The sequence below is a fragment of the Carlito syrichta genome, unplaced genomic scaffold, assembly GCF_000164805.1.
Source record: "Carlito syrichta isolate Samal-C Ts95f unplaced genomic scaffold, Tarsius_syrichta-2.0.1 Scaffold309798, whole genome shotgun sequence".
Taxonomy (NCBI): Eukaryota; Metazoa; Chordata; class Mammalia; order Primates; family Tarsiidae; genus Carlito; species Carlito syrichta.
Window position 1 is genome coordinate 594,446 of NW_007253894.1, and position 15,273 is coordinate 609,718.

General features: G+C 34.4%; 1 protein-coding gene across 1 annotated transcript in view; it reads left to right on the plus strand.

Annotated features, from left to right (window-relative positions):
* The window catches only part of DOK6 (docking protein 6), a 546,111-nt gene that overhangs the window by 322,710 nt on the left and 208,128 nt on the right, over positions 1 to 15,273 (plus strand). Inside the window, exon 4 of the mRNA XM_008067862.2 lies at positions 9,320 to 9,439. Coding sequence (XP_008066053.1) covers positions 9,320 to 9,439 — 120 coding nt within the window. The remainder of the gene's footprint in view (positions 1 to 9,319; positions 9,440 to 15,273) is intronic.

Genomic DNA, 15,273 nt, shown 5'->3' on the forward strand with positions numbered 1-15,273 from the left:
CCTACTCAAACTACATGGTGATCTCATTTGGTTATATGGCTTTAAATGAAATCTGTTTGCTGCTGACATCCACATTTATAAGTCCAATCTGAATTTCTCTCCTGAATGTCAGGCTCATATATCCAACTGCCTACTTACCTATCTATTTCAACATCTAAAAATCATCTAAACATATTATTTCTTAAACTGAGCTCTTGTTATTTTTCTACAAATCTGCTTCTCTCACAGTCTTCAACACCTTCCTACATGCCAAATCAGTTTTTTCCAATGGCACAGGCAAAAACTTTGTATTCATCTTTAATTTATCTCTTTCCCCCACACCCCTTGCAAACCTTGTAGGCTCTCCAGAATATATCGTAAATCTAAACGATTCTAATCACCACCATTCCCTACTTCACTGCTACATTGGTCCATGCTGCCATTATCCCTTTCCTTGTCATCCATTTCCACTACTCATCTCTGACCCTTTTTACTTTTTTAATGACAATTTTACCTACATAACTTTTGTCAATGTCTCTTAATAAGTGTTCATTTGAGTCTGTTTTCCCTTAGGTACTTTGTGATTTTTTTTTTTCATTTTTAAGTCAATTTTGTCTTTGTTTCCCCACTTCTTTCCTAAATTTATTCCACTTTTAATTTTCTCCTACTTTTTGTGTTCATTTCCATTCTTAGATTTGAATTTCTGATTCAGTTTGATATTTTACACCCTCAGATGCTTATTTAAATACATTCAATTATTTTTGGAGTATACTCTTATGGTTTTCTTCTGCTTCATGTTATTTTTAGGAATGATGTGAGGTGGGAGGTGATTTTCTTTAATCTGTTTGAATTTATGTGAATTCTTCTGTTTTGGATTTCTGCAATAGCTCTCTATGGACTTTTACTTTCTTTGCTGACTTTAAGGATATTGAGATGTTTTGTGAGTCCTAGTATATTGATTAGCTGGATTTGACAATTCCTCAATGTATATACGCTTTGAAACATTATGTTGTACTTGATAAATATGTATAGTTTTAGGCATATTTATCAAGGACTAAAAATTTGAAGAAAAAAAACTGAAAACTTGACATCCTGCCTACTTTAACAATTAACAGAGTTGTAATTAAAAGTACTTTGTCAATGAAAAGAAAGTCCTAGTTAATACAGGTCCTTTTCTGTTATTTTAAGAAGGCCTAGGGCGTAGAGTAGGGTTTTATTTGATTTGAAGATGGGGATTGTCAGTTCTCTGATACTGTGGTATTTTTTGCTTATAGGACACTAAATTTTCTACTTTTTTCTTATTTTCCCCTACACCACACAAATGCTAAAGGGTATTTATTGCATCCTTTTTGTCTTTTTTATTTCTCAGATGCTATGCGATTGGAAAACTTGCCACTCTAAATACAGCTTTTAAAAAATCACAGGTTTAGCCCTTTAGACTACATATCCTTTGCAGTATCATCCTTCTAGATCATGTGCTCACTTTTGTACATTTTTAATATTTTCAGATTGTAGGCGGGTCCAGTCTTTCTAGTGGTTACTCCAACTCTCCCTCAGACGCCTCTGACTCTCCAGCTATTCTTCTTGACTGACCTTTGCCAGATAACATTTTCTGTATTGAGATTTTTTTCTCCCTCTATGATAATAATAAGGAAATTTCTAATTATTTAATTTCTTAAGCTGCAAGCAGATTCAGTCATACCCTATTACTCACATATATTCCTAATTTTTATATAGATCACATCTCATTAAATTGATTTGCTTACATGAAGGTTTTCCTACTAGAAAATAATAGAATATTTGGTCTTTGCATTTGTTTGGTATTCTATTACTGACATAGCAAATTGGCATACACAGTAACTTTTCACAACACAAATTTCCTATCTTACAGTTCTGAAGAACAGAAGTTCAACTTTGGTCCTCACCAGGTAAAAATTAAGGTATTGGCAAGGCAATTTTCCTTTCTAGGGGATCTGGGGAAAATACACTTCCAGTCTTGTTGGTGTTGTTGGTCAAAATCAATTCCATGCTCATTATGAACTATTATGAACTCATTATCAAACTGTTTTGTAAAAAAAAAAAATTATATGTATAGAAAAACAGTTTTAAAACTCTACAGTTTAAGACTTTAGGCTTAGGTAACCATATAATTGGCAATATTTTCATATTCTAATGAATGATTGTCCCCCTGTCTGTCTCTTTCGAATCTCAACCATCTCAGGACAGTTATACAGAAAGTACTTACTTTCTGGGTCTCAGGAAGCATGACTAAGATAAAAACTCTTGATAGCATCTCTTCCTCAAAAAGTTCCCTGCTTGATAAATCTATTCTTGTGAGAAGTCTAAAACTTGTGCATCAAATTTTCTATTGGCATCTATTAAGAATTCCACAGATTGGAAAGTATTCTACCCCAATGTGGTCGTCCATCACAGAAATGCATGCATTCCGAGATGAGCTTCCAGGTAGTTGGGAAAGATCCTTTTTAATCTTTTTTTAAAAATCTTGCTTTCTTGCAACATTTTAGTATCCTATTCCCATCTCCATAGCATGCGTACACACACACACACACACACACACACACACACACACACACACACACCACCATCATTTTCAGACCATTTACAGGTGTTGATTTCTGTTCTTTCTTGTTTTCTTTGAATTGTTTTAAGCTCGTGTCACTTACTAACCTCCATATTAAAGTGTTTCGCAATGAATTCTTGTCAGGCAAAAGAGCAGCACATTTGATTGTTCTGTCAATTGCTGCTATTTGTCGTTTGTTACTTTGGAAAATAGGCTGGGGCAATTTTCTATTTGACCACGTCTGAAAGCTTAATCTCACTCCTCTAACTCACAAAGGAGAAAAGTAACAGAATAAGATTTTCTATTTTTAAGTACAAAAATTTGATATATCAAACCTGCTGTTAAATCAAGGAAAATAAGTTTTGATTATCTGCATTAAAATGCATTTAAGTAGTAACTCATTTTCCTGGCTCTAAGTTGACCTTTTCAAAGACTCCACTACCATATCTACATAAGAAATAAAGATTTGATCAAGGGTTTATCACAAATAGAGTCAAAGATAATTTATGTAAGACTTAAATGCCGGCATAAATATTCCAAATGAAGTTTTTAAAAAAGCTTGTAAAATAAGAAACATTTTGGATGGGTGACATCTTATCATGACTGAAGTGCAATAAAAAACTATGTCTAATATTATTTCCTTTCTCTTCTGAATCAAAGATCTATTTTATCTAGATAAACCAGCCATGAATAGCAAAATTTATAAGTGCCACTTAAATGGAAAACAATAAACATCCAGCAAACATTCACCATTTCCCTAAGATCATTACTAAAAACTAAATCCAGTGAGAACTAGATACAGTGATGTATTATCATTTTATAAAAAACGGGTCCTGAAAAATATCCAGTATAAGACCACTTACCAAATTATTTGCATTTGGTTCTAGACTTTGTCTTCAATTTCTGGGAATTAACAATTACACATTAATAAATTACAAATACATATTCTACATTTACTTATTAGTTTCCATATCCAAGTGCTGTTCTAGGCTCCAGAGTGACTAGATCAAGTAAGCTTCTAACACTTCAATTTCTTGAAGTATATTGACTAGGAAAGGCAGAAAAATAGGTTGATATTTAGGGGCAATGATAAAATTGTGTGCAGAGTGTTATGGAAATGTAGAGCAAAAATGGCACATCCAAACATGAGTCTAAAGAGCTAAACTAAGAAGGTCATCTGTGAGTCAAGTTTTAAAGGATTATAACAAGTGAGAGAATCTTATGGAAGGAAGCAATTGAGAGGCATGCCACAGAAAGGACATAAATGCACTTTTTATCTTTCAATTTTTATTTAAAAATTTGGGGGTACAATTCAGGGTTAGGTATACAAATATTCACTATGCAGGTACTCCTGTTGATGAGGTGTGCCCCCCCCTTCCCCAGGCAGATATCAACTACTGTCAATCCCACCTCTCTGCCCCCACCCCCACCCCCAGTTTCCCACTACTGTCAATCCTTTTCTTATAGTATTACGGTAGTTGTTCAAGGTCCACTTATGAGTGAGAACATGTGATACTCAGCTCTTTGTTTCTGTGAGAGATCGCTCAGTATTATAAACTCTAATTCCATCCAGGTTGCTGCAAAGTTCATGATTTTGTTCTTTTTTTATGGCTGCATAATATTCCAGTGTGTATATGTACCACTTTTTTTTTATCCAGTCCTCTTTTGACGGGCAGCACAGTTGATTCCATGTTCTTGCTATAGTGAACAATGCTGCGATAAACATACATGTGCAGGTATCTTTTTTATAGAGTGATTTGAGTTCATCCGGGTGTAATCCCAGCACTTTGGGAGGCCAAGCAAGTGAATTGCCTGAGCCCGTTGTGGGTTTGAAACCCACCTGGACAACTTGGTGAGACCTCATCTCTACAATTCATCAAAAATTATCTGGGTGTGGTAGTGCACACCTGTAGTTCTGGCTGCTGAAAAGGCTGAGGAGGAAGGATGGCTGGAGACAAGCAGGTCGAGGTTGCAGTGGATGGGAGCATGCCACTGCACTCCAACCTGGGTGATGGAGTGAGACTCCAATTCAAAAAAAAAAAAAAAGTTTTCCTGTGGCTAAACAAAGGTACAGTACTTTGATCTTGCAAGTGTTTAGGGCTTATCTGATGTTTGTCTTTTTACTGCAGAAAAAGTGAGGAGAAAACAAAAGTCCACAGTAAGGCCAGTTAAGTAGAAAGTTGTTGCCAGTTGTGAACAATGAAAGCATCATCAAAATGTCATATTTTAATAGCTCAGTAAATTTTAAATAACAATAAGAGAAATCTTTATATTCTCTAAGCAATAGTCTATAAGGGAAACATTTTTCTTCACTTTACAGAGCACATATTTAAGATTTTAGTAAATGTGAAAACAACCTTTATCACCAAAACATAGCAGATCTGCACAAAAGCTAAGAATTAGATATAATTAAGAATCGCTGCTCACACTGAAAATGAAACAAGATTATTTTACCTATATTTTCTATATATAATAAAAGCTAAATCCAATGAGAACAAGATACAATGATTTATCATTTTTAGACAAAATAGTCTTGCCTGCATCTTTCAATAAAGTAACATGAAATTGATGTGGTGCTATTTTTAATTCTGCTATGTGATTTTGGTTAATAGCAAATTTTCTGTATATGTGATGAAAACTTCTTCAGTTTTCAAATATAACTTTAATGCCATTATCCTAAGGACTAAATTTAGTGAAAGCAATAAAATTTGAATCTAATTATTTAGTCAATGACCATTTATTAAGGGCCTTCTAAATAAAGACCTATTTTCTGATTCGATGGGATCTGGCCATACTGTTTTCAGAATTCTATAAAGAAGAAATGGAAAGAAACTGAAACCCAGGAAGGAGCCACCCATTTTTGACCGTATTTCTGTTTTGCACTATCATTTATTTTCCCTCCAATCAATAAACCATGTGTGACATAATTTACTTATTTAATTTAATCTTTTGTCTCCATTTGTCTTATTATTTCCAAACACCATTCAATTTTCTCTTGGGAAATTACCAAATTTCTTCATTTAACTAATCCTATATACAATTAAAACATTATTTGGGTTTCTGTTCTAGAGAAAAAGTTATTTACCTAAATTAAGAATTTAAACATAGCTGCAAGCTATTTGAAAAAGGCATCCTAATGAAAAAGCACTTTCATCATGCAGAGATAAACAGAAAACTTTATAGAACATTTTAATGTCTTTATTCCCTCACAAAGAAATTTAATTATTTACACATTATGTGAGGACTAAAAAGTTTGAAAGATAAAACAAATGACAAAAGGCACTGAGTCTATGAAAAATAAATATTTCAAAATTCAGTATGTTCAGATTATTGCATTTGTAATCTCAGTTCTGTAAAAAAAATTATAAAGATGAAAGATAATTCAGAAAAAACCACCAGTTAAATTATGATAGGACAAAATAATTAAAATGTAATAAAAGGAAGGAAACACTTCAATACATAGAGCTTCCTTAAGAAGGAATAACTAAAAAGCATAATTGTAATATTTGTAAGGTGACTATCAAAGACAGCTTTATAAAACCGAAGCCTTGTATAATAAATAAATTCACCTTATCTGCAGCAAAACTGTTAGATCTAATATACAGACCACAAAGATTAATACTTTTGAGATAAAAGTTTAGGACTGATCTAATTGAACCAAATACTAGAAAAATCATGATTAGCTCGAATGCTGCTTCTCCCATTTTTCTGCATAAACTCAGAGCTATCTCCTGCTGTTATAGGATGTCACTCTTGCAGCTCTGCAAATGTCTTTCTATCTCTACCCGGGCATCTTCCCTAATCCTCCCAGACTCCTCCAACACACACAAACACACAAAATCACAAACCCACAGGCACACACAAAAACTCACACACACTCACAAACATATGGGCAAACACATGTACACTCACACACAAGCATACAGGCAAACATACACTCACATTACACACTCTCACACACACTGATATACACATTCACACATACATATCATCAGTTTCTTCCTGCTTGTCCTGTATTCTGATACTTTCCACTCTGCTGAGCTTTTGGCACAGTTCCTCAGTGCCTGCCCAACTAGGTCAGCAACTTCCCAGAGCACCACATACCAAACTCACCTGTCCATTCCACTAAACTCTAAGATGACTGATAGCAGAAACAGTGTGCTTTTCATATAAGCTTCTAGCACAGTGCCTGACATACAGTGAATTCACAATAGAAGTTTGTTTTAAAAAAAAGAAAGAAAAAGAAAGAAATGAGCTTTTGATATCTGAATTGTAGGAATCTCTCTCCCTTTCTTGCTTGCAGATGAACTGAAAGAGTTTATAGTTCAGCCTTTAGTGTGACTCTGTGTACGCCATTTTTATTATTCTTGTGATTTATATTAGTATATGCTGCTATATTACTAAAATGCTGAAACTGTGATTCTTAAGATTGACTTCAACAGATATCTTTGCCTGCTGGGGAAGCCCACTAATACCTCTCATTTCTGTGATGGGAGACCTCTTTGGCTTCAGAAATTCTATGTTTAGTTCTACTTAAAAGAGATCACTCCAGGTTCATAGAAACCTAGCACTGTACGATTGCTTTTTTTCTCTCATTAAGCCCAAGGACAAAAGAGTTCATACAAAGAAGGAATTAATGATATATATTTCTTCAACCTTTAGCATGCACTAAGTTACTCCTTAAGGGGAACATTGGCACCAAGTTGCTTTGGCATATTTAACACTCTTATTTCTATTCCCAAAATCATGTTAGATAGTCTCATCTCCATCTATAGAGAACTGAAAATACTACAGGTAGAATAATGTAGATGTGGTGTAAATTGCATGTGATTTTGCTTATAATTTTACCTTGTGAAATCCAAGCATTAAAAATTAAAAAGAAAAGCTATAATCATATTGTCTGCCTTAGAAGAAACTTCAAGAATTTCTTGATAAACAGTATGCAAATTGTGTTAGCCTGTAAGATTTGGGTTGGTTGTTCGAAAATCTTCCACAACTTTTATAAATCTTATATGTGCAATAAAAAATGTTAGTATATGTCTTTGTTGCTCCTGTAACATTTTTCTATGAAGTCTAGCACTTCCTTCCTAGAGGAAAGAAAAGGGATTTCTTTGTGAAGGAGGGTAAAAAGCCTCAGCAAGTGTGCATTTATTATACTAGTAACTTTGTAGTTGGAAAGGGTTATGAAAGGATTATGCCTTTCATGATTGGAATATTGGAGCTATTATTTTTATTAGAATAGTTCCCTGTGAGGGATTACATGTTCTTTTTTCTTTATTTTCAAACATATCATGGTCTTGATTAAATAAACAACAAAATTGTCATTATTTATTTAAAATAAACAACAATTTTGCCCTGACATCTCCCTATTTTTCTACTAAGGCAATGTGACTAAACTCAGGAAGAAAACATTAGCCAGATTTGATGGTATTGACCAAAAGGAGTCGTTGGTATTCGAATCCCTAAAGTCAAAAAAACCTGTCACAGATAACTTTTTATGTGGAGTTTAAAATGCCAGGGCAAAGGTTGAGATATCATCCACAGAGAGCAACAAGAGAATCTGCAGGGACTCTATATGAAATTGTTCTAGGACAGATTTATGCTACATGAAAAGTCAGAAACTTCTCTAGGCAGATGTCAATGGAACATTCATATCTGATTTCTGTACAATAATATAAGAGCTTGTCCTAAAATACTAAGCTTAATCCCCTGAATTCCAATTTTGTTTTAGTGCTGACTACTGATAAGACATAGGACACAGCTATATCTAACCCTTAGCCACCTCACCCACATAGGACTTACATGAGAATCTAGTTCATTTATGTTTATGAAAGCCTGTGAAACCTTTAAATCCTATGAGATTTTTTGTAACTGTAAGTCACTGTAATATTTCAAGAAAAGGAAAAAACTTGTGAATATAAAGAAGTTGGGAGATAATCGTTGCATAAAAAGTAATAATCTAACCAATAACTTAGGTCATTGAAATTTTCCAAAGAAGAAAGATACTTTTAAGGTTATACTATGATTTTTTTTAAAGGATGACCCACTTTTTGATGTTTACCAAGGAAATGATCGTGTTCTTGAGTGATCTGTGAACCATTACAATTCAGAATGGCTTGAGGATCAGACCTTCAGCCTACACAAATCTTAGTCACTTTCTGGAAAACATTCATTTGCCTAATCTAAGGTGCCATTTTTGTATTTTATATATACATACATATATTTAAAATTTTGCATTTATTCATTTATTTTTTTACATTGACATAGAATTGTATTTACTATATAAAATATAGTGTTTTATAGTGTGTGTATATATATATATATATATATATATACACACTTCTATTTTTTACATTGACATAAAATTGTATGTATTTACCTTGTACAACACGGTGTTTGAAGTGTGTGTGTGTGTGTGTGTGTGTGTGTGTGTGTGTGTGTGTGTGTTGTGGAATGACTAAGACTGGCTAATTTAGTCTTCTAAGTAATTTTCCTCCAAAAAGAAAATCAATCTAAAATATGCCAGATAGGAAACAAATATTACCAAACTACTATTTGTAAATAAAGTACCATGGAATAACTTAAAACCACTTGAAGATACCATGTCAAACAATGAGAAATAATTGTAGGGATTTTTTTTCACTTCTTAAATATGGAATTTTTTTACCCCTTAATTGCCTGGAATAATGGATCGGGGAACAGTTCTTCTCTATCATTCCTAGAAAGTGTACTTGACAGATGATGTGTGGTCATTTTCAGAGCTGGAGGCTGAGGAGTGGTGCAAACACCTCTGCATGGAGTGTCTGGGGACCCGGCTCAATGACATAAGCCTCGGGGAGCCCGACCTGCTGGCAGCAGGAGTGCAGCGGGAACAGAATGGTAAGTGTGAGCTTGCCTTCCATCATTTAAAAATACGCCAACAGCTGTAGAACTTTGCACCTGGGAAGAACCTTAGAAATGTTTCGTTGTTTTTGTTTTTGTTGTTGTCGTCGTTGCGACAAGGTCTTGCTATGTTGCCTAGGCTGGTCTCGAACTTCTGGGCTCAGAAATGCTTTAGACCAGTCTTTTTTTTTTTTTTTTAAATAAAATAAACAGATCAATGCAAGTTACAAAGGAACTTTCTCACGAGGGTGCAATCACTAGAGAAAATGCTAAGGTACAGCCCAGGTCTCCCGGCCTCTTGTTTGTAACACTAACTTTTATCCAAATAAATAACTAATAGGTTAACTCATTGTATATATAACATTCCTCCATTTTCTCCTTTAATTGTTGTTATAGACTTAGAGTTTTAACTTATAAGGTTATCAATAGCTTTTAGGGCATTTGGCTAATACAAGAAGGAAAGTACAGTGGAGAAAGAGTTGATGTCTCTTATCAACTTATGTTGCTTGCTCTTGACTAGCACTAAATAATGAAATAATGAAATTCGAGTAATATATTCAGTGTATCAATGTTGGTTGACTGTGAGTTCATTATTCTCCATGTTAAAAATGTTAATACTACCGCAGATGATCCAGTGTTTCTAATTTTTGATGATCAGTGTTTGGGAAGGTGGAGGAATATTGGTGAAACTTGACATTATTTATTAAAAAGAAATTCTAGAATTATGGATCATAAATTAGGTAGCATATATAGAACACACATGATAGCACATGATAGCACATGTTGATTATAATCTTATCTCTAATTACAATACTGTTACCAATAATATTTGTCCATTTTGCATTTCTATTAAAATACCTGAGGCTGTGTAATTTACAAAAAAGATTTATCGGGCTCAAGGTTCTGCATGGTATGGGTATCGACTGGGCTTCTGGTGAAGCCTCAGGAAGCTTACAATTATGGCAGAAGGTGGAGAGGGAACAGGTATATCACATAGTGAGAGCAGGAGTAAGAGAGAGAGAAATAGGTGCCAAGCTCTTTTAAACAATCAGTTCTTTTTAAAAATTTTATTATTACTATTATTTTATTATAAAGATGTGGGGTACAATTCATGGTTAGTTATACAAACATTGCTTATGCAGGTACGCTTGTTGATGAGGTATACCCCTCCCTCCCCTAGCAGTTTCCCTCAACTGCCAATCCCAACCCCCCTGACAGTTTACCATTACTGCCAAAGGCTTTCTTATAGTATTATAATTGTTCAAGGTCCACTTATGAGTGAGAACATGTGGTACTCTGTTCTTTTTAAACAATCAGTTCTTATGTGAACGAATATAGCAAGAACTCACTTATTACCACAGGAAGAGAAGCAAGCCACTGATGAGGGATCTACCTCCTGATCCAATCACCTCCCACTAGGCCACACCTCCAACAACGGAGATGACAGTTTAACAGAGCCTTGGAAGAGACAACAGTCTAAACCGTATCAACAATCATTGTTATCCATAATCCGTTAAAGCACTATTTTTTATTTGTTGCTAAAATGAAAAAACAAGATTTGTTTCTGTTAATTGATCATTAACATATATAAGTACAAAACATTGCTTCCATTTGAGTTTTTAAAAAGTTACAAAAGCATTTCCAGGCCTCTTTTTCTAGCTTCCGTTTTATATTCCTGTTTATTTCCCACAGTCTGAAATTTTTCTCTGATTTGTTTTCTGAGAGCTATGCTAGGCACAGAATGTCCATAATTGCGCTGCTTAAAGTGTATGCTGTTCATTCACAGCTTAAGAAAAAAGGAAAAAGAAAACTTTTGCTGATTAAAATTTGCCAAGTACCACATAAAGAAAATATGAAAAAAAACCTACATAAATAAAGTTTGTGAGTGGAAACGTCGTGTCTCTTATAGTGTGGACTGTATGCTTTAACTTCAAAAATATGGGGTTATATATGATTTCCATCCAAATGGATAATGTATTTCTTTGGTTTGTTATAATTTTATTTCTAATTTGATAATAATGTCAAAACAGTTTGCCTAGAACATAAAGGAAAATTTTGAACATGTAATTTTAGGATAAGGTAAACACAGAATTAAATGCCAGAGCTACTTAAAAAGCACACGTTTTCTTTAAATAAAAATAAAGAAAACAAAAAATAATTCCTACAAATACTTTACAGCAGACCTGAATTATGTCACCAATACCATACTGCTTTTCTTAGATTTATTTTGTTTAATAATCTTAACTTTATATAAAAGAATATATGTGCTTTTAAAATATATTTAACAAGTCTATATGTAATTATTTAGCTGGGTAAAAGGTAGTATTTGGTTCATTCAAATGGTCCGCAAAGGTACATGTTACCCTACAAAGAAATTGTTAATCTTCAATATGCATGCAGAGAAACATGCATACATACTCACTAGAACTCTTCAATAAACTAAAAGGAAAATTCTTGGGCAGGGAGGATTTCCTTCTCCTGGGAATCATCTTCCCTTGAAGAAAATTCTTTCTGTGACTGCCAAGGTCACAGACACAGCCATTGCTCAGGGCTCCTCAAGTCTGCATCCCCTTTCTTTAAAGTGCTTCCATAAATCGTAATAATAATAATAATACCTATTTTCTGTTCTTCTTTGCCCATTAATATCTGGCTAAAACTTTTTCAAGTTATCATTTATATTAGAGAAAGACAATAAAAAGAACAAAGCTTGAAGGCATATCAAGATTTCAGACTCTACTCTTACTAGCTCAACAATTTTAATGTACATATGCAGCTGGGAGGGAACTAAACACACACACACACACACACACGCACACATACATACACATACAGATTGGCACAGTTTCTTAGGTGAAAACCCCAATTTTCTGACTTTCTTTTTTGTTTGATTTAATTTTTAATTTTAAAGATGTGGGTTACAATTCAGAGTTAAGTATATAGATATTCATTATGCAGGTACCCTTGTTGATGAGGTGTGTCCCCCCTCCCCTAGAAATTTCCCACTACTGACAATCCCTTTCTTATAATATTATAACTGATAACTGTTCAAGGTCCACTTATGGGTGAGAACATGTGGTACTCAGTTTTCTGTTTCTGTGATAGATCACAGAATTTAGAGTATGATAGACTCTAAATCCATTCAAGTTGCTGCAAAGTACAAAGTTTGTCCTTCTTTATGGCTCAACAGGAAACTTGAAAACACACACAATTTTCTGATTTTCCAGTCAGTAGGCTCTCCACATTCTTAAAAAATTCCAATTTAAAATCCCCCCGAAGTAACTACCAGGAATCTTCAAAACTTCATGGTAAAAGACTCAGATTTCTTGTTAACTAACTTGGATGCTGTACTCTAGACCTGATGACTACCTTAGAGCCAAGACCTCTTCCCTAGACAGTATACACACTTATTCTATAACTTGGATGCTGTACTCTAGACCTGATGACTACCTTAGAGCCAAGACCTCTTCCCTAGACAGTATACACACTTATTCTACATAAAATGTGTAGAGAAAGCACTTATTGTCTTAGCTAACTAAAATCTTCAAAAATAACATTGACTTTTAAAGCTGACGTTTCATTGACTCTCAATCACCATTCCAAACACTTCAAGCATAACATCTCTTTAAATAAACAAAACCATTAGCTATCTGCTACATGTTTGAAGTTATTAATATGTACAGATTAAATCAACCTTTTATGAAAGATTTGTCATTATGGATTCATATTTTTTCTTAAGACATTTTAATATCAAATTACATGATTTGTTCATCATTATTATTTTGTCAATCATATTCTTGGATTTCGTTTTAACTTTTTCTCTTAAAATATAGATAAATATGCACACAGAATTGATAATATATTACATGATTGTATCTTGTGGGATTCTGTCATCAAAAAATATCACACTGCTCAATCTTGATCATAGCATATTTTTCGACAGTCAAAATGGCTACTTCCCCTCTAATGTTTTCCTGACTTTTCAGACAGCTTGGTCTTATTTATTCTGAGACTAGCTAAGAATAGACATTCACACAAATAATTTTTAAAGGTGAGAGATAATGTGTGTTGTTGAGATAAAAGCGGCTATTGATTAAAGTCTTTGCTATAATCATCTTTATCAAGTGCCATCAGCTGTTTTCATATTGACTTAGAATCCCACATGGTATGAGGGAAAGTAATCAAATACAAGCCCACAAACATTCATGCACACACATACACACACACACACACACACACACACACACACACACATTTACACACAGGAAATTTTATTCTGAGACTTCAGATGACATGGCCACAAGAATGTGCATATTAGGTAGACATTTCAAGCTTCAAATTCTTATGGTTTTCAAGATCTTCAGATCTTTCAGTAGTATTTAAGATAGCCTACACTGACCTTAGAAAAGATTAATGTATGGTGTTGTAGTCATAGTTATTTATAATGAATACACAGTATATAATAGTAATTGGAGAAAATAAATGTCGCTTATTAAATCACTAATAGCAAAAGTGAGCATGATAACCAAGAAGCAACTTACTAGTGATAAATTCCCACAATTGCAGTTGAAAGTGAACACAGAAGATATGTCCAGTTTGTATTGATGCAGCAGAGCTCCATCTGGAACCAAAAAAATGGAAAAGGAAACTCAGACTTTGCCATCTGGCAAATTCAGAGTCAGATTGAAGGATTTGGTTTTGTCCAGGATCCAGTGACTCTGCTTATGGTGGGCTAGAATCAGCATAAATTCCTACTTTTAAAAAATGTATAACTATTTTCAGAATCAAAGCAACATTCTAGTGTTTTTTCTTTATTTATCTGAATTGTCACAATAAGCATGCTTCTTACATTCAATGCAAACACACTTGAATGTCATTCATTCATTCATTATTTTCCCATCAAACATTCTGGGGACCTATGATTTTCAAGAACTAAACTGAAGAAACACAGAATTGAATTAAGGTAGGAAAAGATATGAATAGATAGTTCTCAAAAGAAGACATACGAGCAGCCAACAGATACACGAAAAAATGGCCATCATCAATAACTCAAAAAATAATAGATGCTGGAGAGGATGTGGCAAAAAGGCAACACTTCTACACTGTTGGTGGGAGTGTAAACTAGTACAGCCTCTGTGGAAAACAGTGTGACAATTCCTAAAAACTCTAAAAATCGACCTTCCGTATGACCCCACAGTCTCCCTACTGGGAATATACCCAGAAGAACTCAAACCACTCTATAAAAAAGATACCTGCACACGTATGTTTATCGCAGCATTGTTCTCAATAGCAAGAACATGGAACCAATCGTGTTGCCCATCAAAAGAGCACTGGATAAAAAACATGTGGTACATGTACACAATGGAATATTATTCAGCCATAAAGAAGAACAAAATCATGAACTTCGCAGCAACCTAGATCGAATTAGAGTTTATAATACTGAGTGATGTTTCACAGAAACAAAGATCTGATTATCACATGTTCTCACTCATAAGGGAACCTTGAACAACTGCCAAAATACTATAAGAAAAGGATCAACTTCGGGAGGGGGGGTGGACAAGGAGGTGGGATTGACAGTAGTGAAAATCTGCCTGGGGAAGGAGAGGCACACTTCATCAGCAAGGGTACCAGCACAATGAATATTTGTATACCTAACCCTGAATTGTACCCCACAATTTTAAAATAAAAAAATTTAGCCGGGCTCGGTGGCTCAACCTGTAATCCCACGCCTTTGGGAGGCTGAGGTGAGTGGATTGCCTGAGCCCGTGGGTTTGAGACCCGCCTGGGCAGCGAGACCTCATCTCTACAATAAATCAAAAATCAGCCGGGCGTGG